This window comes from Misgurnus anguillicaudatus, chromosome 18 (assembly GCF_027580225.2).
Source record: "Misgurnus anguillicaudatus chromosome 18, ASM2758022v2, whole genome shotgun sequence".
Lineage (NCBI taxonomy): Eukaryota > Metazoa > Chordata > Actinopteri > Cypriniformes > Cobitidae > Misgurnus > Misgurnus anguillicaudatus.
The window spans coordinates 13,327,339-13,354,114 of NC_073354.2; the positions used below are offsets into that span (position 1 = coordinate 13,327,339).

General features: G+C 38.2%; 1 protein-coding gene across 2 annotated transcripts in view; it reads left to right on the plus strand.

Annotated features, from left to right (window-relative positions):
• usp24 (ubiquitin specific peptidase 24) overlaps positions 1–26,776 on the plus strand; it is an 80,131-nt gene that overhangs the window by 34,650 nt on the left and 18,705 nt on the right. The window contains exons 12-49 of one of the 2 annotated variants that reach the window (XM_073855882.1): positions 182–285; positions 2,764–2,871; positions 3,117–3,212; positions 4,867–5,028; positions 5,766–5,861; positions 6,204–6,311; positions 6,410–6,559; positions 6,834–6,965; positions 7,790–7,901; positions 8,047–8,123; positions 8,972–9,112; positions 9,199–9,252; positions 9,340–9,455; positions 9,660–9,726; positions 12,578–12,688; positions 12,963–13,061; positions 13,293–13,466; positions 13,623–13,708; positions 13,803–13,911; positions 14,435–14,593; positions 16,820–16,917; positions 16,995–17,090; positions 17,322–17,550; positions 17,627–17,789; positions 17,868–18,023; positions 18,197–18,267; positions 18,398–18,558; positions 21,109–21,170; positions 21,314–21,505; positions 21,606–21,720; positions 22,862–22,999; positions 23,076–23,202; positions 23,331–23,456; positions 23,591–23,689; positions 23,776–23,858; positions 23,938–24,079; positions 24,160–24,279; positions 24,401–24,615. In XM_073855882.1, coding sequence (XP_073711983.1) covers positions 182–285; positions 2,764–2,871; positions 3,117–3,212; positions 4,867–5,028; positions 5,766–5,861; positions 6,204–6,311; positions 6,410–6,559; positions 6,834–6,965; positions 7,790–7,901; positions 8,047–8,123; positions 8,972–9,112; positions 9,199–9,252; positions 9,340–9,455; positions 9,660–9,726; positions 12,578–12,688; positions 12,963–13,061; positions 13,293–13,466; positions 13,623–13,708; positions 13,803–13,911; positions 14,435–14,593; positions 16,820–16,917; positions 16,995–17,090; positions 17,322–17,550; positions 17,627–17,789; positions 17,868–18,023; positions 18,197–18,267; positions 18,398–18,558; positions 21,109–21,170; positions 21,314–21,505; positions 21,606–21,720; positions 22,862–22,999; positions 23,076–23,202; positions 23,331–23,456; positions 23,591–23,689; positions 23,776–23,858; positions 23,938–24,079; positions 24,160–24,279; positions 24,401–24,615 — 4,654 coding nt within the window. The remainder of the gene's footprint in view (positions 1–181; positions 286–2,763; positions 2,872–3,116; positions 3,213–4,866; positions 5,029–5,765; positions 5,862–6,203; positions 6,312–6,409; positions 6,560–6,833; positions 6,966–7,789; positions 7,902–8,046; positions 8,124–8,971; positions 9,113–9,198; positions 9,253–9,339; positions 9,456–9,659; positions 9,727–12,577; positions 12,689–12,962; positions 13,062–13,292; positions 13,467–13,622; positions 13,709–13,802; positions 13,912–14,434; positions 14,594–16,819; positions 16,918–16,994; positions 17,091–17,321; positions 17,551–17,626; positions 17,790–17,867; positions 18,024–18,196; positions 18,268–18,397; positions 18,559–21,108; positions 21,171–21,313; positions 21,506–21,605; positions 21,721–22,861; positions 23,000–23,075; positions 23,203–23,330; positions 23,457–23,590; positions 23,690–23,775; positions 23,859–23,937; positions 24,080–24,159; positions 24,280–24,400; positions 24,616–26,776) is intronic. The other variant, XM_073855883.1, reaches the window with a different exon arrangement.

Consider the following 26,776-nt stretch of genomic DNA (forward strand, 5'->3'; position numbering starts at 1 on the left):
GCACATTTGTGTCAAGTCTCACACTTTCTCTTTCGTTTTTTGCACCTTTCTTTCACTTGTATGCATTTGTTTTTCTTTATAAAATACTTTTGCTTTCTGTTTTACACTTTCATTTTATCTGCTCTACTAATCTCTTTCTCTCTCTCTCTCTCCCATTTCTCACACCCTCTCTCCCCTATAGGAAACATTGACCAGGCCCAGTACTGTGACAGAATTAAGGGAATCATTGAGCTGTTGGGCAGTAAGCTCTCATTGGATGAACTCTCAAAAATATGGAAAATACAGGTGAGCTGTGTTTTCCTAGATAATTATCAACTTACTTTTACCCTATAAGCTTGTGTGTGGGTGGGGTGTTTACAGCAGAAAGTAGACTGTGAAGGTGAGATCTTGTGTGAAAAATACACAGCACAGATAAATGCACAAGACAACAACCCCATTCTATAATTGTAAAGAGATTTTGGGGATATTGTTGCAAAATCCAATATACAGAATCCATTGAAGAGAGGCTGTGTAATATTCTTTGTGCGTGTTTTATTGGGGTTTCAACAAGTCAAATCTTTCTTTTATGACTCATCTCAATATATTCCAAAAGTAACAAGAATGCAGAGCCACCAATATTGGCTAACTATAAAATTGGGCTAAAGTTTCCCTTTCTGGTCTCAAAAGTATGTCTAATTTGTTGAATGTAAGGGGAGCAATTAAGTTTGTGTTTAAATGGCTTACTTAAGTTTTAATTTAAAACTTAAGGCATTGTGGTGGGTAAAATACCCCTCAGAGTCGGATAATAATCCACTAGGATCATCTTACAGTTTTTTTTACAGATGCTAGGACACATTTCTCAATACTTAGGTCACTTTTGCAAAACTCTTCACACAGTGAGCACAACATAAATCTATGTTGGCTAAACTGAGGATCAATTATCATTGCTTTGGCACAAAATGCATTCAATGACTACATCTCTCAAATTTCATAAATTCTTTTCTCACTCAGACACAACAACTGTCAAAACTCTTTGTACGTACAGGCCAATTTGCACATGCTTACATAACTGGTAAACTTATGTTTAAAACAATAACATAATACAAAACTGAATAAGACAACAATTTGTTACATTTCAACAGTAATATTTTAATGAAATATATTTTGAAACCTAAAATTAAATGCTATAAAAACAATTGGACAATTGGACCAGCCACAGCTGTCCACAGCAGAGTAGATTAGCATTACTATTGTATCTGTATCTGTAGATGGTGTGTATACAAATTCTTGTATTTTTTACACAGTTCAAAAAAATAAACTACATAAAATATTGACGAATTCTGCATCATTTCTGATTAATTTCAGTTACATATATTGTAGTGAATTTTAAACGAGATGCATCCTTGTTTTACACAAGGAAACATTGTATAATGCTACATGTTGTTAAAGTGTTTAAGGTCATTGCTTTGTGGGTGATAAAGTATGTTTGTCGGCTGCCAACCTTTGCTAGTGTTCTGGAAGAATGAGTTGATTTAAGACCTGAATAAAGTTAGTTGGTAGTTGTTGTGCATTTTGAATGTGAAATGAACTGCTTTGCCAAGCTGAAAGTTGGTTAGGAGAACTGTGTGAAGAGTTTTGCAAAAGTTACCTAAGTATTGAGAAATGTGTCCTAGCGTCTGTAAAAAACTGGAAATGAAATTTGTTCAAAGAGGGGGTCTATGAGAATGTGATAAATAGCCAGTGCCGGGCAGTAGCTTCACTACAAGTAGCGAAGCTAGTAGTTTAACTACATTTTTCAGTAGCTTGGCGGTAGCTTAGCTGCTTTCTAAATCAAATAGCTTTTCAGTAGCTAAGCTCTTTTTTTTGACCAAGTAGTGAGGTAGCTTCCACACAAGCTACAATTTTCCAAACATTTCTGAAGTCGTCCTGAATTTGAGAATAAGCGCGTCATTTGAATCGACACAGGACGTCGTTTGTTCCGTATTTTCGAGTTGTGCAGCCTTCATTCATACAAAACATCACCACTCGCATTCTGTGAAGACTCGTGCTCTACCTCTGACTGGGTTATGTCATCAAGCCAAGCTAATATAAAAACATGTAATAAATATTACAATTGAAATTATTAATAGAATGTGCTTTGGCGGGCACCTCACAGACTCTGTGCAGGCTACCTGCTACCTGCGGGCCGCCGTTGGAGACCCTTGTGTTAAGATATGTCAGGGCCAGGTGTTTTTAAATAAAGACAGCTCAAACATGCATTTTATTCTGGGAGTAGGATAAGTCTAGCAAACAGCCCCAAAATGTGAAGTACCTAGGCCTACATTAAGCTTGTATTGCCTATAATTACCAAAATGATAAATTGAAACTGAATAAATAATTACATAATAAAAACTGGTTAAAAATAAAAAAGTAGCTTGGATGTAGCAAGCTACTATTGATGTAGCTTAGCTTGCTACATTTCCCAGGGGGGTAGCTTCAGTGTAGTGAAGCTTCATTTAATGTAAAGTAACTGGTAGCTTAGCTCACTACATTTTCCAAGTAGCTTGCCCAGCACTGTAAATAGCCTAATGATAGATCAACATGCTACACTGTCCCATACTGGCCAGGAAATGATCGGCGTAACAGGATATTATCCTGTCGACTACGCCAAAAATTATAAATCTAACGATATCTTTTACTAATAAATAAGTAATTAGCATTAGCAGACATTCATGAACAATCCAAAAAACCTTTGTGAGTTTTTGTTTTTAATACAACAAATTCTGTGTGCTGTCCTGAATACAGGCTGGTCAGTCCTCCACTGTGATCGAGAACATCCATACAATCATCGCTGCTGCCGCTGTCAAGTTCAACTTCGATCAGCTCAGCCACCTTTTCGTCCTTATACAAAAAGTAAGATCACTGCAGTCCGTCTTTTTTGGCCTTTTACAATGAGATAAAAAAAGTTTCTTTAAACATGCCGTGTCTCATTGACCATCCACCCTAAAATCGCACTGTTGGTTAAACCAATGTTATTGTGTTGTTTGGGATGCCATAGATAGTTTGTGTAAAAATGCACACTTCAAGTTTAATATCACTGTGAAATCTTCAGTCTCTGTGCGTGGTGAGTGTTTTCTGACTCTGTTGTGTGTGTTCAGAGTTGGGAGGTGGAGAGCGATCGCGTCAGACAAAAGCTTCTGAGTCTGATTGGACGGATCGGCAGAGAGGCTCGATCTGAGGCGACCACAGGAAAGGTGTGTGTGTCACCACACGTGTATTTCTGTCTCTGAATGTTTAGGATCTGAAAGTTGTGGTTTGCAGCTTACGTATTCCTGTCTGCTCATAGTCTGAGAAACATGTGACAGACGGTGATGTTTTTAATGCAGAGCTGCCACAGTTTCTGGTGTTGAATTATCATACAGTTAATAGTTGAATGATGTGTTTTGATCTTGTCACATAGAGTGTAATCTTAATTCACATGTTATATTCTATGTTATTAAAGCGTCGCTGTTTCTGGGTATATGATGTTAATCTGGAGTACATATATAGTAGTTTTACATCCTTCATATCTCAGAAGAGTCTTTAGTTTTATCAGATGTATAAAAGACAGATTAGCTTTACCGATTCTTTCCGATAATGTATGAAAAAATTTGGAGGGACGAGTTGGGCTGCAGGAGTAGCGAGTTGGGACTTTTCAATGAAATCCAGCGTTAAACAAACACACACGTAAAACTCTGCTGCTACCATAAACAAACTATATACATTGTTTCCATAATGCGGGCTTTTTTCTTTTTACATCCAAAAACACACTTCTTCGTGCGATTGTTGAGGCTTGATATAAAACAAAGCTGCTGCATGAAGTGATGCCTGTAACTTAGTGTCCTTGGCTCTTGCTCTTCCACTGTTTGACGTGTGGGCGTGGTTTTCCGGGGAAGTGCCCATAAAAAGAAGTGATAAGTATAGCTTACTCCTGAAATTTCATATGCAATGTTTATATTTCCATCTAAAAAATTCCTTGTTGCACTTTTTTACACAATTTTTAAGTTGAATTAACTTAAATGTATAATTTATTTCAACTTTCTTGACTAGTTAGGGTTGCAACAAATTATAAAAAAAAAAGTTGAATTAGCTTCAACTTTATTTTTATAATTTATAGTAACTCTTCACTAGTCAAGAAAGTTGAAAATAATGGTAATTTCAAGCTGATTAAACTTAATTTAAGTGCAACAAGCAACTTTACAGTGTACATTTTTACTGTCAATCTAGATTTTATTTTTGTGCATTTTCGATTGGACTTCGATCATATTTAACGTGTGAATGACGAAAAACACATGGGATCTGATTTTAAAAAAACATTTCAAACTGCATTCATTTATGGTTTGTACAAAATACAGATTTGGACTGACACTTTAAACGTAGTTTTAAAGACAAAGATATAAATGTGCATTTTGTGTTTTTTCTATATTCACTTAAAAGTTGAATCGAATAATAAGGCAATATTTCGATAAAACGATTTACAATTTATTTCCTGTTTAATAATTGAATTAATGATCAAATTAATGATTGTGTTTGTCTAATTTGCAATTAGATTTAATATATCCAAGTCAAGGAAAGGCAAGTTTGTTTATATAGCACATTTCATACACGGTGGTAATTCAAAGTGCTTTACAAAGAAATAAATAATTTAGAGAAAAAAAGTAAAAATAAGAGATATATTTAAAATGAAAATAAAAACAAATACAGTACATTAAATTTATATTTTAAATGATTAAAGAAATATATTTAATTGTATTAATAAAAATGGATTATTCTGTATCGGTTATGATATTTTTAATAGTTTAGATGAAATGATTATAAAGACTATAAATGTTTTGGTGTGATAATGTGTTTTCATTGCATGCATATAAGGTGTTAGAGGTATTGTGGGATTTGGCCCATCTCCCCACTCTACCCACCACGCTGGTACAGCAGGCCCTGGAGGAACATCTCACTATCCTCAGCGACGCATACGCTGTCAAAGAAACCGTCAAGAGGAACTACATCATCAAATGCATCGAGGACATCAAGAAGGTGAGCTGATGCCATAATTCCCATAAAACACACACAACTCTCTCTCGAGATCACAGTATTCAACACTTTGAGCTCCTAGTTACAGTGAACATTTAATTGTCTTATTGTCTTATTTTAAACTCGGTTTTGTTTCTGAAATATTTATGATGTGTTTTTTTTCTGATTTTGGATTAGATAAACCAACTTTAGATATTCTTGTATATGATTAATGTTTTTGTAAATACAGCATCATTTTGGTTTATTTGTGTCAAATATTTGTTTCTTTAGTTATGGGAAGTCTGTCTGGCTTGCTTCTTGTGGTCTGAATTGGAATGAGGGTCTCTCATTCTCATACACATCACTCTATTCCATTGCGTGCCTTGCGCTCTTTCCCGAAAATCTATATTCAGAAGGTTATGGAGAGCAAACACCGAACACACACACACACACACACATACTCGCTCAGAAATAAAAGTGCACATACTTTCAAGCTGCCGGCTTCTTTGCAGTCTGCAGTCTGTGCGGTGGGCTATTTTGAGAGGTGATCTGGGATTACAAAGGCGCTGTTGTGTCTTAAACAGCAAGATATATTTTTTTGGTACTCTAGTTTCAGCTTTCTTCATCTCACCCCAACACACTTTGCTTAGTCTTTTTGCTTTAGCCTCTGGTGCGATTTGGGTGCAGCAAGCGTGCCATCTCTGCGTTGGCATAAACCTTTAGTGGCGCTCACTGAATACAACTGAAGTTTATGTCTTTAGATACAAATACAGGAGGATTCAAAGTCTCCCAGCGAGACACAGGTCTCTTTTCTTACTGGCACCTGGGGCAGGAAGAAACCGAACTCATTGGCTAAAGTAAGAGAAAATCCACCCCTTTAGTTTGTCACTGACCAATCATAATTCATCCTCAATCTGACAAGAACAAAATGTGATTTGCAAACCGATGGCAACCTAAATCACTGGGATGGGCTGTAAAAATCCAAAACAGGCTATGATTTGCTAAAGGTTTGCTCTTTAAATCCAAATCTGTTAACTTCAATCTGATGGACGATTTAAAAGAAAATCAGAGACTCTAACCAAAAAAATGGGTTGGTTGATGGATATAACAAAGGCTTGAATGCTCAGTGTGTGTTACGGTTGAAATCCGTTGTGTAATTTAATTATTTGTGTGTGTGTGTTTGTGTGTATGCTTTGCAGTCATCTCAGCAGAGTAACCCTCAGACAGTATGGGTGGTTCCAGCCTTACGACAACTTCATGAGATTACGCGATCCTTTATTAAACAGACCTATCAGAAGCAAGACAAGGTAAAGACCTACGTGTCCACAAAAACCTTCCCATCAGGCATTTGATGAATTAGGGCTTTAAAAGCTTCAGTAATGCTTTGTTTTATATGATCTATCAGAGTATAATCCAGGACCTGAAGAAGAACTTTGAGATTGTGAAGTTGATCACAGGGTCCTTGGTGTCCTGCCATCGATTGGCTGTATCTGTCGCTGGATCTAATGGTCTGTCTGGGTCAACCCTGGTGGATGGGAGATACACCTACCAGGAGGTGGGCTGTCATACTTTCATCATCCCTTCTTAATACTGAGAGCCTGAGCTCTCACACATTGCTCTTATAAGTATAATATACATTTTCTTATATTTGAAAAGTCCAAATCATGGTAGCCAATTTTTTCTTCACTATTTATCCTTCCGACTAGTTTTATGAGGTGCATCCTGGGATGATGATGATGATGTTTGTTTACAAATGCTTTGCACATATTAAATTGATTTTGCTATGTAATTGTTAATAAATAAAATAATATATTCCTATATTTTTGTAGTATTTGGAGGGTCACTTAAAGTTCCTGGCATTCTTTCTTCAAGAGGCCAGTCTGTACCTGGTCTGGAACAGAGCCAAAGAGATCTGGGAATGTTTGGTGTCCGGCATGGATGTATGCGAGATGGATCGAGAGGTTTGGAGAGCTCATTTGAAATATTCCCATTTGAATTTCAGGGTCCACATCTTCTTTTGATTAAGGGTGATTCAAAAATTGTCAAGCATGACATAAAAATGCTTTGGATTAAAGCGGTGGTTCTCAAACCTTGTGTAGGGTGCATTCCTTTTGTGTCCCTCCCAAAGAAAATTCAAGACATGAAAAAACTTAAAATTTGTATTACACAAAACTAGGGCTGCATAATAACTGTCTGCAGAATAAAACTTTTTGTTTACATCATATATCTGTGTGTAATGTGTATAATAATTATATAAATATAAAAACACATGAAACACATACATTAATTATTAATAGCGGTGCACCGATATATCGGCCGATGATGCTTGCTATGCTTCTCAATGGCTTTAGTTTAGTCAAAAAAAAACGTTTTTGTTTTTTTTGACGTCATTCAATCGGGAAGTAGAGGGCTGTAGTCCAAACCACCGTGCGCTGTAGGCTTTGAAAGGGGACTTCTGTTAAAGAAAATATATCGCCTGGCAGTGAACTTTGAACTTTATCATTTTGCAGGTATTGTTTGTGCTCTAACAGCTACATTACACACTAACTAAAGTTTGGAAAATGGGATCAGGAAAAAACGGGACCTTTAAGGCTATTAAATTCCATTGTTATAGCTTTTTTAAATTAAGGATTGTGTATAATGACATTTCAGTGCTTTATTGAAATTAATACTGGTGGTGTCAACTACAGGACTGCTACTGTAAAGTGATTGTATTTGCAGTCATTCATTCTGTGTCAGTTATTTGAAGTTGTTTTTAATGGTTTTCATCTGTCTCGTGCCGTAGATGTGTTTTGAATGGTTCACTAAAGGACAACATGATCTGGAGAGTGATGTTCAACAGCAGCTCTTTAAAGAGAAAATCCTCAAACTGGAGCCTTATGAGATCACTATGAATGGTGAGGCAGTCACCACATATAATAATATGATAAATGTAGCACTATTAACACAGCATAGAGAAACTGCCCATTAGTGCTACAGTGTGTATATACATGAAGTGCTACTATGAATGTGTCAATTTTCTTTGGTTTTGTTGTTTTTCAGGCTTTAACCTTTTCAAGACCTTCTTTGAGAATGTGAACCTCAGTGACCACCGTCTCAAACGGCAGGGAACCCAGCTGGTATGATCTTCTCAGATGGTTCACAATAAGAAAACTTCTTGCGCCATTTCTATCATGTTTATAGTCTATGCCAGGGGTGGGCATTCCTGGAGGGCCACTGTCCTGCAAATTTTAACTCCAACCCTAATTAAACACCAGAAAAATCTAATAAGACTTGGAAATTACTTGGGAAATACATTCATGTGTGTATAATAAGGTTGGTGCTAAACTTTGCAGGACAGGAATGCCCACCCCTGGTCTATGGCCTAATGAATGTTAACTGCATTTAGATTTGGTGTCCAAAGTCTTTTCATTTTTGCAATGCAATTATTTTTTCTGTTTTTTTTCAAATGGTTATATTTTTATTGTTGCACAGAATTTTCAATTGCCAATTTTTTTTTTAGCAAAAAGGGCATTTGATTTTGTCAATTCTGTTACTGTCAAATTTTGTTAACAAGATAAACAGGCTGATGAACACAGAGAAACACACACTCTCCGTCTATCTATTTTTTGTATTACATTCAGACTTAAGAGCTTAAATGAGGTCAGGCATTAATGTTAGGTGGTATGTTCTGGCTCCTCATTGTCCCAGTTTATTCCAGTGGGTTCAGGTCTGGGCTTGTGCAGGCCAGATAAGTTCTTCAACACCAGACTCCGTGATTTATTTCCTTAAGGACATTGCTTTGTGCACATGGGCTTTATCATACTGGAGCAGTATCTTCTGGAAATGATTGATTGATACAACGATTACTAAAAGTACACAGAATCAGCCATACAGTTGAAATCGCCATGCACAATAATTTAGAAGTGGGTGTCCACATACATTTGTTAGCTGCACAAGCTGAATTATTGCACAAATTCTGTTCCAGTGTGTGGAGCGATTGGATCTGGCCGGGATGGACTTTATATGGAGAATTGCTATGGAATCTCCAGACGAGGACATCGCCAACGAAGCCATTCAGCTTATCATCACCTACAGCTACATAAACCTCAACCCCAAAATGAAAAAAGTCAGTTGTCAAACCATCTTGGCATTTCCCAAATGCACAGTTTCTCAGTTTTTCCCCAATAACTTTTTTGTTTCTTTCTCTGGCAGGATTCTGTGTCTTTACATAAGAAGTTTATTGCTGACTGCTATAAGAGATTAGAGGTTTGTGCTCGAATGAGAATCATCAGTGTATTTTATTTGTAGTTTATCAGTGATTTTAATATATTCTGATATCTTTATGACACATAGGCTGCTAGCTCTGCGTTGGGCGGTCCAACCCTTACACATGCCGTTACCCGTGCAACCAAGATGCTGACTGCCACTGCTATGCCGACAGTCGCTACATCAGTACAATCTCCATCCAGGTATAAGAAGTAACTTTGGGGTTTTTGGGCTTAAATTACTTTTACTACGACATAGCTGTGGCGTAGGTCTGACGCTGAAGTATAAATCGTGCAGTAGTGTGTAAAAGACTGACGTTCTTGAGTTGTTGATTCAAGTACACTAGCAGTAGATCTTTTTGGCTTGGGGTGGCAAGTCAATAAATACACAACCTTTTCCGTCCCCAGGTCCAGTAAGCTGGTCATCATCGAGAGACTTCTGCTATTGGCCGAGCGTTATGTTATTACAATAGAGGTGAGAGCTAAAACACATTTACACCATTGTCATGGGACATACCTAATGTACATTAGATGTGGGGTTTTTTTTGTCCAATTTTATTTGTTTTAATTGTTTAAAGGAAATGCATTATCAATGTAATTGCAATTCTTAATATTCTGCATTGTAAGAATAGATTATGCCATCTGTTAAAAAGCATGCCTCATTTAAAAGTTAAATTTAGTTAGCTACCTACTCTTAGTATTTTGGCTAAGTTTTAAGTGATACAGTATCTTTACGGCATATCAAATGCTTTAAAGGTCTGATTATTGAGTGGCTGTGGCATTCACCCTCTTCTAATTTCTCTGGCTCTGTATTTTCCTGCTGAAACCTGGAGGTGTACAGTCACAGCATTTATAGCTTTCAGAAATAATTGTTCCAGGATGCAGCAAAAGTGATCTGATACAGTCATTTCTGTATGTATTCAAACCGAGATAAATGGAGAGGCAGACTTCTCACCAAGCATTCAGTCTGAAAAACTTTTGTCCCATCTATGAATTTGAGTTAATCATGTAATATATTCTGTACTTCTGCTATCCATCTACCCACTTAGTGAAATCCATTAATAGAAAATGTTGTTGCAGTAAAGGCTTGTTCACACCAAAGATGAGTACGATAACTATAAAGATAACATGTTAAAAGTCGTTCCATATTTAGAAGAATAGCAAAGTCCACACAACAACTATAATGGTGCAGAGGAATGATATAATGGGGATAACTTTCAAAGTAACTGATAACTGCTTGCACATTTAAAATATAGTAAACGATATCACTCTTGTTGTGAACGCTAATATTGTAAACGTTATCGTTCTTGGTGTGAACGCAAATTATAGTAAACATTATCTTTCTTGGTGTGAATGTTAATATAGTAAATGTTATACTTATTGGTGTGAATGCAAAAATTGTAACCGTTATAGTTATTGTTCTTGGTGTAAACGCTCATATAGTAAACGTTATCGTTCTTGGTGTGAACGCAAATATAGTAAACATTATCCTTCTTGGTGTGAACGTTAATATTGTAAACGTTATCGCTCTTAGTGTAAACATTAATATTGTAAACGTTATCGCCAAAGTGTGAATGCTAAAATAGTAAACGTTATCCTTCTTTGTGTGAATGCTAATATAGTAAACATTATCATTCTTGGTGTGAACGCTAAAATAGTAAACGTTATCCTTCTTTGTGTGAATGCTAATATAGTAAACATTATCATTCTTGGTGTGAACGCTAAAATAGTAAACGTTATCCTTCTTTGTGTGAACGCTAATATAGTAAACATTATCATTCTTGGTGTGAATGCTAATTTGATAAACGTTATTGTTCTTGGTGTGAACACTAATATAGTAAACATTATCGCTGTTGGTGTGATCGCTAATATAGTAAACGTTATCGTTCTTGGTGTGAACGCTAATATAGTAAAGATTATCGCTCTTGGTGTGAACGCTAAAATAGTAAACGTTACTGTTCTTTGTGTGAATGCTAATATAGTAAACTTTATTGTTCTTGGTGTAAACGCTAATATAGTAAACGTTATAGATCTTGGTGTGAACGCTAATATAGTAAAGGTTATCGCTCTTGGTGTGAACGTTAATATTGTAAACATTATTGCTCTTGGTGTGATCGTTAATATAGTAAACGTTATTGTTCTTGGTGTGAACACTAATATATTAAACATTATCGCTCTTGGTGTGATCGTTAATATTGTAAACATTATTGCTCTTGGTGTGATCGTTAATATAGTAAACGTTGTAGTTATTGTTCTTGGTGTGATCGTTAATATAGTAAACGTTATTGTTCTTGGTGTGAACGCTAATATAGTAAACGTTATAGATCTTGGTGTGAACACTAATATAGTAAACATTATCGCTGTTGGTGTGATCGCTAATATAGTAAACGTTATAGATCTTGGTGTGAACGCTAATATAGTAAAGGTTATCGCTCTTGGTGTGAATGTTAATATTGTAAACATTATTGCTCTTGGTGTGATCGTTAATATAGTAAACGTTATTGTTCTTGGTGTGAACGCTAATATAGTAAACGTTATAGATCTTGGTTTGAACGCTAATATAGTAAACATTTTCGCTCTTGGTGTGAATGCTAATATGATAAACGTTATTGTTCTTGGTGTGAACACTAATATAGTAAACATTATCGCTTTTGGTGTGAACGCTAATATTGTAAACCTTATAGTTATTGTTCTTTGGTGTGAACGCTAATATAGTAAATGTTATCGTTCTTGGTGTGAACGCTAATATAGTAAACGTTATTGTTCTTTGTGTGAAAGCTTATATAGTAAACATTATAGATCTTGGTGTGAACACTAATATATTAAACATTATCACTCTTGGTGTGATCGTTAATATAGTAAACGTTATTGTTCTTGGTGTGAACGCTAATATAGTAAACGTTATAGATCTTGGTGTGAACACTAATATAGTAAACATTATCGCTTTTGGTGTGAACGCTAATATTGTAAACGTTATAGTTATTGTTCTTTGGTGTGAACGCTAATATAGTAAACGTTATCGCTCTTGGTGTGAACGCTAAAATAGTAAACCTCAGGGACACATTGTCCTATAAATTCTCTTTGAAACACATGGTGTGGGGAAATCTAAGTAATTTTAGTGAATCAGTTGAATGATTCTGTTGAAAAAGAGTAGTTTTAAAATAGCTTTACAATACTGGTTCAACACAGAGATAAGCCATATGGCAGGATTTCCCAAAAGGGGGTTCGCGAGGAATATGTAGTGGGTTCATGAGTTGATGGAAAGGTCAGAGGTGTTCGGCTGACCAAAAATTTTGAAAACCCCTGACGTATGGTATCTGTTTTAGGACTTGTATTCAGTTCCTCGAACCATTCTACCTCATGGGGCATCTTTCCACGGCCATCCTGTTACACTTCACATCACATACGAGTCTACCAAAGACACATTCACCTTGGAGGTAATTTTTCTCACACACACATACTTTCCAATTTACTCGTCACAACAGACACTTATAACAGATTGTAAGCATGGTCTTTATAAACATTTTCCCTATTTGGATAATTGAGAAGCATTGATAGATGACATGTGCATACCAAGCATAACATTCCCAGATACAGGGATATGCTGGGCTTTGTTCAGTCTGTCTGGCGTTGACTTGCCTTATATGATTGTAGACATCAAAAACACTTATGTGTATGCTTGTGCGCGCGTGTGTGTGTGTGTGTTTGTAGGCCCACAGCAATGAAACTATAGGAAGCATCAGATGGAAGATAGCAGAGCAGCTCAGCTGTCCTGTGGACAATGTGCAGATATTTGCCAATGACAGCATGGTGAGTTCAACACAAACTGTGATCCAATCATAGCTGAGCATCACACACCCGCCAAACTCGCAGTGCTTCAGTACGATGTGTTTTGGAGTTTATACGACAAGGTTGAACCCACCCTAAAAAGAAACCTTTCTTTGACCATTGGTCACCCTTTGCTTGAAACCATAGACAGTACTCACTAGAAACCCTTCCAGTTATCTACTCATCATAACAACTTGTTAAATGCACTTCTAGCTGACAATGAATCGTGACCAGAAGCTGTTGAACCAGCTGGGTTTCTCAGACGAGCAGAGTTTGACAGTTAAGAGCTCGGGAACAGGAACTCCATCAGGCAGCTCAGCGGACAGCTCTGCCTCGGCGAGCTCCAGTAGCAGCGGGGTCTTCAACTCGGCATACGCTCTCGAGCAGGTACACACACACTTACTGTAATTTTGGGTCAAATACACACTAATAGAGAAGGTATACAATCAATAAAAGCATCTGCTAAATGCATAAAATGCCTTTGAACACCCAAGCAGTAAATGTTTCTCAACTCTGCATTATTGTTTGTGTCTGTGATTGCAGGAGAAATCTCTTCCTGGAGTCGTAATGGCATTGGTGTGTAATGTCTTTGAGATGCTTTATCAGCTGGCCAACCTGGAGGAACCAAGGTAAAGAAGGCTGCTAGTGGCATCTTTGTACTTCATGGACATTTATTCTTATTTTACTTGACTAATATATGACTGTGTGGTCGGGTTTTTCCAGAATAACTTTACGCGTGAGGAAGTTGCTGCTGCTTATCCCGACTGACCCGGAAGTACAGGACGCACTTGATAACTTTGTGCCAAAAGAGTCCAGCGTCTGGAGTCACCAGGTATCATCTAAATGCTGCTTTTTGGCTTGGCACTGGCTTGTACAAACAGCACTGATTTGGCTTAATGTTTAAACATTTGGGCTGGAAATTTAAGAGGGTGTCGGTTAAAAGCTTCAGATTTGTTAGTTTCCCTATAAGTCAAATGTTTGGACACACTTGAAGGAGATGGTCCTAAACTGCTTTTCCTATTAATCAAACTATAGTTTAATTAATGGTTTGGTTGAGAAAATATTCAGAGCGATAACTTTTTGGCTTTTTTGAGTTTGTATAATTTCTTAGCTCTTTATAATCGTTTAATATAATATGCTTAAAAGTAATAATAATATAAAACAAGTATTGGACGTTTAAGGAAAATAGCTGCAAAAAATCTAAGAACTATCTACATGATTCAGCATTTTGAAAGCAATAACAGAAAATCATGTGACAATGTGTTTGTTTTTAGCATGGTGCACAGAACATTGTGCCCTGCCAGACAGTTAATATGACACATTTTCTCTCTCTCTCTCTCTCTCTCTCTCTCCAGAAAACTCTGTTTACACTCGGATCAGGTTCACAGGCCTCGAAGTCTCCATCTCTGTCCAGTAAACAGCAGCACCAGCAGAGTGCAGCATCCATCCTGGAGTCTCTTTTTCGTTCATCTGCACCGGGCATGTCTACATTCAGAGTGCTTTATAATTTAGAGGTACACTATAAATCTGTTGTGAGTTTAAACAGTTGAAAATGTGCAAACCATCATTACTTTTGCAATTCCCTATAAAATTACTCTTCATCTTTAAAGGAAAGGCCGTTTACATAGCAGCAATGTTAAACAGGAACGATTTCATGCGATTTGAGCTGTTCGTTTACCCGGTGGTCGAGTTTTGAGGTCTTGAAAACGCAAACTTTTGAAGTTTGGTTTCAAAGTGCACGTTTTTGGAAATGATGCCTTGTTGTCGAAAGCCCTGTTCAGGCGGTAATTGTTTCTCATGGGGATAACTGTAAAAATATATTTCCATGCCTCCTCTGTGATAAAACTCATGCATTTGGATGAAGATAAACTTGCGGTGGATGTGTGAGTTTATAATTTGAAACATCTGGAAATGCGCTGCACGTGGGGTTAATTGATGACCCGAATACTTGATTATATGTATATGGAATAGCCTACTGTTGTGTAATTGAATACATTTAAAATTTGTGTTTAGCACTTGTTGCTGCTGATAATAGACATTTAAAATGTTTTTGTGATTTTCTTGTCTTTATATCAGCTCCCACTCGTTGTAGAAGAACGATGAAAGATTGTGCCTGCACTTCTTATCATTTCAGTTATAAAGATGTCAATGTTTTAAATGCTCAGAAAGACGCATCTCTGGGTGATTCTCACGAAAACTTGGTTTTAAAAATGTCAAGCATGAAAATGTAAAACTTGCTTAAATGTACTTTTTTTCCCACCAGACATTGAAAAACAAATCTGGAGTAAATGGGAACATTAATTTAAAAACTTTTACTTATCATTTAACATTTTTTGTAACATCATTTAAAACATTAGTCCTAAAAAATCTCATTACCGCAACAGTCAGAAAACATCAACACTGACATATTTTCAAAATGACATGACAATCGTTTTGCTAGATAAGAACCCTTATGCCTCGTTTGGATCGTTTATAGTCCTTTGAAACATCCGTTTAAAATCAAACTGTATTAAGTGCTTCTAGTTAAGTATTAACATGTTGGGCATCTATTAAAGCGGTAAAATTAGATCAAAATGTCCTGCAATGTTTTCCTGACAAAAAACAATAATTTCAAATTAACTCGACTGAACATAGATAGACATCAACATTTTGGATGAGCCATGGTGGTGAGTAAATTATCTGGTCCATTTTTCTTTTAGGAAATGGACTCAATCCTTTAAGTGTACAATACTTTATTAAACGAGAATTCTGTGATAACGTGTGACATCACACTGTTCGCACAATGCTGCGTTCCAGACGACTCAGATTTAGAATATTTCCTACCTCAGAACTGGACACATAACATTTTCCTACATTAAGTTTAACATGTATTATTAACATTAAACATCAATATTCAGTAAATATGTTCTAGTAACATCTCAAAGTAGTCTAGCCTTTCCAAACATAATCCATGGTTGAAGTGGGAATGACCCCAAGTCTGAGTTGTCTGGAATAATAATAATAATAATAATAAGTTTTAATTTGTATTTCACTTTACAACATGAAGGACATATCTCAAAGTGCTACAGCCGGTACACATATAAAAACAATACAACATAAAATGAGAGTCAAGAATTTCAGCATAAAAGCAAAATTATATTAAGATAATGCAATAGAAAATAAGTAGGTCTTTAATTTATTTTTTAAAATTAGCATTAATTTATAATAGGCATGCGCAAGTATCACAAAAACAACAATGGTGGCCAAAAGGATGTGTGGTTGTGCTGCTCAATATACTTAGTTTATTTAGCTTTCTTTAACAAATTTACAAAATTTATAGTCCAGTGTCACTCATAATAAACCCACCTTACTGTCCATCTAAATGCTTTGCTGTCTTGATTGTTGGGCTGGACCAGAATATTTGATTATTCCAATATTCGTTCTGTGGGTTGACATTCGATTTTTTATTTTGAGATTCGAATAATCTTTTTTTTACATTATTAGGGTTAATACATCGCCATCCACTGTCCCGGCATACTTATACAGGGTATATAGTCATCTCCGCATATGCGTGTAAACGCATATCTTTTTGACAGCAACACTGTCAAAAAGATAGAAAACATTTTTCACTACATCATTGTTATGTAAACATAGCCTTAGAACTGTGTGACGTTTCGCCCTGTTTGGTGTCAAATTAAGTCTGTGATTTGTGGTTAACACCTACTGTACACAAAAACACTCACCACTGTCCCATCCCACAGGTGTTGAGCTCGAAATTGATGCCTACATCTGATGATGAAATGGCAAAGACCAGCGTCAAATCTTTCTGCGAGAACTTCCTCAAAGCCGGAGGTCTCAGGTAGCGGTCTGCTTTTGACCCATAATTCATGTTTAGACTACTGGATATTTAATCATTTAACACCGTCTCATACACAGTCTGGTGGTGAACGTCATGCAGAGAGACTCAATACCTTCTGAGGTGGATTATGAGACCAGACAGGGAGTCTATTCCATCTGCCTGCAGTTGGCCAGGTGCAGTCCTATTTACATAGTTTTTATTCTGCTTTTGTCTGTCGTTTTAATATTTGTGACCCCTCCTTGCAATTTGAGTCGTAATAAGCACATTTAAAAAAAAATGGGTTGTATTTACATTTTCTAAAATGGTGTAAGATTTATTGGAACCCAAGCATCTAGAAGTAATTTAATGTTCTTGAAAGCATGCACCAAGTCATTTTCAGACTGACTCTGTGTCGCCATCTTTAGGTTCCTGCTGGTAGGGCAGTCCATGCCAAGTATACTAGATGAGGAGTTGGGTAAGGACGGTCCAGATACTCTATCCTCTCGGCCTTTCCGTAACGCCGGGCGACAGAGCGGCCGGCAACTCTCCGTCTGTGGAACTCCAGAAAAGTCCTCCTACCGGCAGGTGTCCATGTCCGACAGATCCTCAATACGAGTAGAGGAAATCATTCCGGCCGCCCGTGTTGCCATACAGGTGCGTTAGAGCCCTTGTTTTGTTCTTTTTAAAATAGTTTTGCTGCTTTGTTGACATCAGTGCTTGGTCATTTTAGACAATGGAAGTTGGGGACTTCACATCCACAGTAGCGTGTTTCATGCGGCTCACCTGGGCGGCTGCCGCCGGCCGACTGGACCTAGTTGGCAGCAGCCAGCCAATCAGAGAGACCACCAATTCTCTTCTGCCGCTGGGAGTACGCAGCAGGGTTAGCAGCACAGGTGAGATGTCGATCAATATTATGCTTCTGCGTTTTTCCACCCGCATCCGTCGCAATGTTTCTCGCATCTGCGTTGCAGGCAGTAACTGTAGTTCGGGAAGCGAAGGTGAGGCTACGACTCTACAGGCTGGAATATGCGTCAAACAGCTGTCGGTGTCCATCAAAGACACTATCATCGCACGAGAAGCCCTTTCTTTACTCGTCACGTGCCTTCAGCTGCGCTCTCAACAACTCTGTAAGAAATTCATATAGTATCTGGACAGGCCTGCTTGTTTTTATTCAGAATATTTTTCATGTTTTAGAATAATGATAGTCAACAAATCTATGAAATTACACACATGGATGTATGGGAAGTGTGAAGTGACCAAACTCACAGAATCATTTTATGTTTTATGATTCTCCTTCAAGGTTCCTTTTACTCTCTGCTTTCTGTGAATGATTTCATCATTGATATCCTGCTGGGGTCGTCCAGCGGAGAGGTAAGTAGTTTCTATTTTGTTGCAGTAATACAAACTAATATTTAAACAGCTTTTAATCAGTATGACATCGGTGACAAGATACCTCTTTTCACTTTCATAAATGTGTTAATCCATGCACACGCACACACAGATTCGTCGTGTGGCATGTGATCAGCTGTACACCCTGAGTCAGTCGGACACGTCACAGTACCCTGATCTACAGAAGCCCAACCTCTTCCTGCTGAAGGTGATTCTGACGGCTCAGCTTCCTCTATGGTCCCCAACCAGCATCATGAGGGGCATTAACCAAAGGTCAGATGCACCAAAAACGCAGCTTTCTTTTGGAAAGATCATTTTAACCCCTATGCTAATGATCTACAATTGATAAATGATAAAAAACTAGGGCTGTCAATAGATTAATCGTGATTAATTGCATACAAAATAAAAGTTGCAAAATATGTGTGTGTGTACTGTGTGTAAATATTATGTATATATAAATACACACATGTATGAATAAAAAAAAATGTTTTATTTATTTTAATTTATATATCAAATAAAATATCAAAATCTACCGTATTTTTGGGACTATAAGTCGCTCCAGAGTAATAGGTCGCATCAGTCAAAAAATGTGTCATGAAGAGGAAAAAAAAAATATTAAGTCGCTCTGGATTATAAGCTGCATTTATTTAGAAAATGATTATTCTTTTGGGGGGCATTTTGTTTAAGTCTTTCTCTGTTGTCTTTAAGTTAATGTTTCAGTTAACAGTTTTTTTCATGGGTCGGCTACAGGAGCAACATATAGCGCCCTCTCATAGCTGTAGACAGTAATGTTTTCTTTTGGTTCATGTTAGTCCGTATGAATTAATTTTGACATATAAGTTGCACCTGACTATAAGTCGCAGGACCAGCCAAACTATGAAAAAAAGTGTGACTTACAGGGAGTGCAGAATTATTAGGCAAGTTGTATTTTTGAGGATTACTTTTGTTATTGTACAACTACAGTGCTCTTGGTCAATTCAAAATGTTAACAAACTCTCAAACCTGAACATTTAAGTAGTAAAAGTGAAATTTTGGCTTTCTTAAGAGAATATTTCTATGTACATCATTATTAGGCAACTATAAGTGTGCAGAATAATAAGGCAACTAAATGAAAAACAAAGATTTTACCATCTCACTTGTTTTTTTTCACCTGTTAAAGTGAGAATAACAAACACACTCCACATCTACAAAAAAAATTAATAAAACAATAAAAAATAAAAAAATATATAGACTCGGTGACCAATGTGGCCGCCCTTCTTTTCGATGGCAGTCACGGGCCTTCCGTTCGCGGATTCGGTCGGTTTCTTGATATGGTCTGAACCAACACCCCGTGCAGACGCAACCACAGCCTCCCAGACACTGTTCAGAGAGGTGTACGGTTTACCTTCACTGTAAATGTCCTGCTTAAGAAGGGATCAAAAGGTCTCAATAGGGTTTAAGTCAGGTGACTCATGTCATTAGTTTTTCACCTTTAAGACCTTTACTGGCCAGCCACTCAGTTGAGTACTTTGATGTATGTGATGGAGCGTTCTCTTGCATAAAAAAGTCTTATTGAAAGATGCAGATTTTTTCCTGTACCACTGCTTGAAGAAAGTGTCTTCTAAAAATTGGCAGTAGGTCTGAGAGTTGTTTTTTATTTCCATTTTCAACCCAAAAAGGTCCAACAAGCTTATGTTTAATAATACCTGTCTGTGCCTGCCTGCCTGTAATGTAGAAGACACTTTCTTCAAGCAGTGGTACAGGAAAAAGTTTGCATCTTTCAAGAAGACTGATTATTTTGTAAGACAACGCTCCATCACATACATCACAAGTACTCCACTGCATGGCTGGCCAGTAAAGGCCTTAGAGATGAAAAACTAATGCCATGGCCCCTTCTTCACCTGACTTAAACCCTATTGAGATCTTTTGATCCCTTCTTAAGCAGGACATTTACAGTGAAGGTAAACCGTACACCTCTCTGAACAGTGTCTGGGAGGCTGTGGTTGCGTCTGCACAAAATGTTGGTTCAGACCAGATCAAGAAACTGACTGAATCCGTGAATGGAAGGCTTGTGACTGTTATCGAAAAGAAGGGTGGCTATATTGGTCACTGAGTCTATATATTTTTTTATTTTTTATTGTTTTATTATTATTTTTTTTTTTGTAAATGTAGAGTTTGTTTATTATTCTCACTTTAACAGTTGAAAAAAAAACAAGTGAGATGGTAAAATCTTTGTTTTTCATTTAGTTGCCTAATAATTCTGCACACTAATAGTTGCATAATAATGATGTACATAGAAATATTCTCTTAATAAAGCCAAAATTTCACTTTTACTACTTAAATGTTCAGGTTTGAGGGTTTGTTAACATTTTGAATTGACCAAGAGCACTGTAGTTGTACAATAACAAAAGTAATCCTCAAATACAACTTGCCTGGTAATTCTGCACTCCCTGTATAGTCCAGAAAATACGGTAACTGTGTGTATTTATATATAAAAATAATTGCAGTAAACACACATAAGTTATGCACACAAAAAAAATGTATGCGATTAATCTTTTGACTACCGAGCCCCTAAGGTGATATTGTAGTAAAAAAATCTAAAGTTTAGTTTCATGTGCTCAAATAAAACCTTCATGTGCAGAATTTTTTTAAGTTTAAGGGAAAGTTTCACATGCGCACGAAACTAAATGCGGTAGTTTCACGTGAGCACGCGATAGTTTTACGTGAGCACGCAAAACTGGACTTTATTTAATTTTTGCTCCATGTCCCCTTATGGGCCTCGTATTTGACAGCCCTATAAAAAATATTATTTCTAATGCAATGCAATAATTTTTTTTTTTTTAGGTTGCTTTCACAGTGCACAGAGTATTTCGATCTGAGGTGCCAACTCCTGGATGACCTGACCAGTGAGTGTTACGCATTACTTCTCAAACATAACCTTGAAAGTTTAATACATTTATGTAACGTTTGGGACATGCCACTCCGAGTACTCTAAAGTAACTTAATGTATTTAGGAATAATTTTAGATTTGATTGACTTGTGTGTTCAGCGTCAGAGATGGAGCAGCTTCAGATCAGTCCGGCAGTCATGCTGGAAGATGAGATCAGTTGGCTTGATAATTTCGAGCCCACTTGGACCAGTGAGCTGGAGACCAGCGAAGCAGACAACATCCTGCTGGCCGGACACTTGCACCTCATCAAAACCCTGCTGTCGCTGTGCGGCAATGAAAAAGAGCAGTTCGGTCAGACACGGCGATTTATTTTCAGATAATTTGAGAGAATAATGTACACATGAAGATGTGAAGTAAAACTTTTGATAATGATTTCCTTTATGTTTTGCAGGACCTTCTCTGATCCAGCAGCTGTTGGATGACTTCCTGTTTAGAGCATCTCGAATCATCCTGAACAGTGACAGCTCATCTAGCACTACAGCATCTATACACGACTTTCACCCAAAGTTAGAATAAACACACACACAGTTAAACACATTGTCTTCCCACCTCTCTCTTTTCCCCCTTGTCCATCTCTTTATCTGTTTCTCTGTCCATCTCTCTCTCTCTCTGTCTCTTTCCACCTGTTCATCTCTCTCTCTCTCTCTCTCTCTCTCTCTCTCTCTCTCTCTCTATCTATCTGTCTGTCTCTGTCCATCTCTCTTTGTATCTTTCCTCCTGTTTATCTCCCTGTCTGTCTCTCTGTCCATCTCTTTATTGGTCTCTCTGTCCACCTGTCTGTGTCTCTCTTCCCTTCTGTCTGTCTCTCTGTCCATCTCTTTGTCTGTCTCTCTGTCCATCTGTCTGTGTCGCTCTTTTTTATCTGTCTGTCTCTTTCCATTTCTCTGTCCATATCTCTCTGTCTGTCTGTCTCTCTACCCTTTTGTCTGTTTTTCTACTCTTCTGTCTGGGTGTCTCTCTGTCCATCACATTATCTGTCTCTCTGTCCATCTCGTTATTTGTCTCTTTTTGTCGTTTCTTTGTCCATCTTTTTGTCGTTTCTCTGTCATTCTCTTGGTCCATCCGTCTACACTACTGTATATCAATATTTCTTTTCTATCTCCCCAACCATCTTCCTGCCTTTTTCTCTTTCCATCGCTGTGCTGGTCTCAATCATCGCTCTATGTTCATCTTTCTGACTGTTTCTCTATTACTCTCTATCATCTCTGTTTTTGTCCATTTCTCTGTGTCCATCTTTGTCTTTCTCTCTATCCACCTTTCTGTCTGCGTTACTATCCATCTCTCTGTGTGCTTTTCTATTCATCTATCATCTGTATGTCTTTTTCTGTTTGTCTTTCTGTCCATCTATGTCTCTGTCTTTCTATGCCTGTCTATTTTAACTTTATTAAACTTAAATTTCCTTGTTTAGTTGTGATGGCATATTTGTAGTTTCATTTTGCCAAAACAATTTGTTTACTGCTAAATACAAGCTAAACAGTGTATAACAACATTCATAGATTAAAATAAGCTAAAAATCTATTTAATTGCTAAAAAGTGCAGATAAAAAGCTTTTATTTAAATTATACAAAGAAGGAACAGCATGTGTTAAAGTAAAACAAGTATGTTGGAGTACCTGACTCACTCTCTGTATGTCTGTCTGTGTGTCAGGTGCAGTACAGTCAGCAGTCGTCTGGCGGCGTACGAGGTGTTGGTCATGTTGGCCGACAGCTCTCTCACCAATTTGCAGCTCATCACTAAAGAACTGCTGTCCATGCACCATCAGTCTGACCCCTCCCTCACCAAAGAGTTTGATGTGAGTTCCCTCATCACCCCGTATGATTATGTAATATTGTTTATTGTGTTTATAACTGTGCGTCTGTGTGTTTGATTATCTTCCTCCTGTAGACAGTCGATCTGTGTCTGGTTTTGTGGGCTTGAAGAACGGAGGTGCGACCTGCTACATGAACGCAGTCTTTCAGCAGCTGTACATGCAGCCTGGACTCCCTGAGGTGCACAGTTATCTTCATCACACTCATGTCTATCCACTAGGTGGCACCATACGCTTCAAGAACATTGACAAGATAACATGTTTGGTGTGTTTTTAGTAATACGTTTTTGTATGTGTATATTATTCAAGGCTGTCTTGTCAATTGAAGACGACACAGAAAACCCAGAGGAAAGTGTGTTCTGCCAGGTGCAGTCTATGTTTGGCCACTTGATGGAGAGCAAACTGCAGTACTACGTACCTGAGAACTTCTGGAAGGTGAGATTCACCTTTCTGGTCTGTCTATGAGGTTTGGGCTTCTGAATGCACTAAAATGCTCTCTATCTAGTCATCAGATTTTAAAATTTTTTACTTTGTTAAACTTATCTTGGGGTTGATGTGTCTTGGCGCAGATCTTTAAGATGTGGAATAAAGAACTGTACGTTCGAGAACAGCAGGACGCTTATGAGTTCTTCACCAGTCTGGTGGATCAGCTTGATGAACATCTGAAGGTACAGCTCACATCACCCCTTCATGTTCAACAGCATCCATGTTTAAACACTGTGAAGTATACAATGTTCATTATGTATACCTTTAGAAAATCGGCAGAGAGCAGATCTTCAAAAACACATTCCAGGGTATTTTCTCTGATCAGAAGATATGCAAAGACTGCCCCCACAGGTAAGCATAAAGATCCTGGAGGAACCTTTGATCTTCTGACGTTCTTCTCTGACGTTCCCGTTTGGTTTGCGGTTTGCAGGTATGAGCGTGAGGAGACCTTCATGGCTTTGAACTTGGGAGTGACGTCCTGCCAGAGTCTGGAGATCTCTCTGGATCAGTTTGTCAGAGGAGAGGTTCTGGACGGAAGCAATGCTTACTACTGCGAGAAGTGTAAAGAGAAGGTACAGTTGAGTTTGTTGTCTTCTGTAAAGATATCTGTACTATGGAGATGAGATAGTTGACACGTGTATCTGTTCAACAGAGGACCACTGTGAAGCGGACCTGTATAAAGTCTCTGCCCAGTGTGCTGGTCATCCACCTTATGCGCTTCGGCTTTGACTGGGAAAGCGGCCGATCCATCAAATACGATGAACAGATTAGAGTAAGATTGCCACCTTTATTTATTAACTTAAATTATTTGCCTTGTAGTTTCAATAATCAGCTTTTTGGATTGATTGGTATGCATCCACTGAATAATTTGTGTTCCCTTTGTTTGGTTAAAGTTCCCCTGGGTGCTGAACATGGAGCCGTATACTGTGTCAGGAATGGCCCGTCAGGACTCGAGCGTGGATCACGGAGAAAACAGCAGGGGGGGCGAGTCCGGCGGATCACCTCGGAAGAAGGTCACCATCTCTGAGAACTATGAGCTGGTGGGAGTGGTGGTGCACAGTGGACAGGCCCACGCGGGACACTATTACTCGTTCATCAAAGACCGCCGGTAAGATTATGTGTCAAATTGCATTCGGGTGCTAGTGCTTTTTACTTTCTGAAAATAATTTACCTGGTGCTGGGGTTTTGGCTAGTTGCTAGGGCGTTGCTATGTTTTTTCCTTTACAGCGGTTTTGGCTAGTTGCTATATTTTTCTTGTTTGCAGGGGTTTTGGCTAGTTGCTAGGGCATTGCTATGTTTTTATTCTTTACAGGGGTTTTGGCTAGTTGCTAGGGCGTTGCTATGTTTTATCCTTTACAGGGGTTTTGGCTAGTTGCTATATTTTTGTTGTTTGCAGGGGTTTTGGCTAGTGATAGACCGATATATCGGCCGGCCGATATATCGGGCCGATATTTGCGAGTTTTATGTGTATCGGCATCGGCCGATACATGGCTGCCGTGTTTGCCGATTTTTCCGGCATAATTTACAGACAGAGTGCTGGAACCCGCAAGCGATTGCAGGTCATGTGACTAAAAACAACCAACCTTTTCACGACAACATTGAAAGCTCGGCTTAACAGCTGATCATAGCTGAACAAAGTGGGGTTTTTTTCATCTCTATGGGGCGGTTTCCTGGACAGGGATTAGACTAGTCCTAGACTACAATAAATGTAAGAACTGTGCAAACTAATAACATCTCTTTTTAACAACATGCCATTTTTTACATAATTTTTATGATGTAAATTGAGTGAGCAAAACCAGTATCGGCTCCAAATATCGGCTCAAGAAAATCGGCAGCCTGTATCGGTCATCGGCTAAGGCTGATGAAACAAAAATTGGTATCGGCATCGGCACTGAAAAATCCATATCGGTCGATCCCTAGTTTTGGCTAGTTGCTAGGGCGTTGCTATGTTTTTATTCTTTACAGGGGTTTTGGCTAGTTGCTAGGGCGTTGCTATGTTTTGTCCTTTACAGGGGTTTTGGCTAGTTGCTAGGGCATTGCTATGTTTTTATTTTTGCAGGGGTTTTGGCTAGTTGCTAGGGCGTTGCTATGTTTTTTCCTTTACAGCGGTTTTGGCTAGTTGCTATATTTTTCTTGTTTGCAGAGGTTTTGGCTAGTTGCTAGGGCGTTGCCATGTTTTTATTCTTTACAGGGGTTTTGGCTAGTTGCTAGGGCGTTGCTATGATTTTATTTTTGCAGGGGTTTTGGCTAGTTGCTAGGGCGTTGCTATGTTTTTATTTTTGCAGGGGTTTTGGCTAGTTGCTAGGGCGTTGCTATGTTTTTATTCTTTGCAGGGGTTTTGGCTAGTTGCTAGGGCACTGCTTTGTTTTATTCTTTGCAGGGGTTTTGGCTAGTTACAAGGGCGTTGCTATGTTTTGTACTGTGGTTTTGGGTAGTTGCTAAAGTGTTGCTATGTTTTTATCCTTTGCAGGGGTTTTGGCTAGTTGCTAAGGCGTTGCTATGTTTTTGTCCTTGCTGGGATTTTGGGTAGCTGCTAGGGTGTTGCTATGTTTTGTCCTTTGCAGGAGTTTTGGCTAATTGCTAAGGCGTTGCTATGTTTTTCTCCTTTGCAGGGGTTTTGGCTAGTTGTTAGGGCCCTGCTATGTTTTATTTTTTGCAGGGGTTTTGGCTAGTTGCTAGGGCGTTTCTATGTTTTTATTTTTTGCAGGGGTTTTGGCTAGTTGCTAGTAGGGGTGTAACGGTACGTGTATTCGAACCGGACCGTTTCGGTTCAGGGCTTTCGGCACGGTGCGCACGTGCACCGAAAGGCCGAATGCATTTTGTGTGCGCCTGTGCGGAACATAATACGTGCGTTTCCGCACGAACATATTAAGTGGCGGAAGTCTCCGCGTTCAGCGCAAGTCTTCTGTCAAACATATAACATAATTCGGCCCGCAGAAAGATTTTTATTTACTTAGTTGTATATCCGTTTGATTATTGATGTAAACGTTTACGTGTCGTATCTAAAAGCGCATGTTAAACGCGTGTCAACGCGCTGCTTTGTTCTTTTAAAAGTGCGTGAGAGGATGCACGTCTTTCGTTGCTACGCATTCATGAGACGCGCTTTCTGTGACAGCAAGAATAAGGAATGCGTGATCAGATTTTTCATCTGCATATCACGTCAATCATATCATTGTCACAATGCGATCAGCTGGTCGGGACAGAGAAGAGCTGTAACCCGGGGTTACTTAGCTGTCACTCAGCTGCGGAGGGGTTCGTAAGTAAAGTCA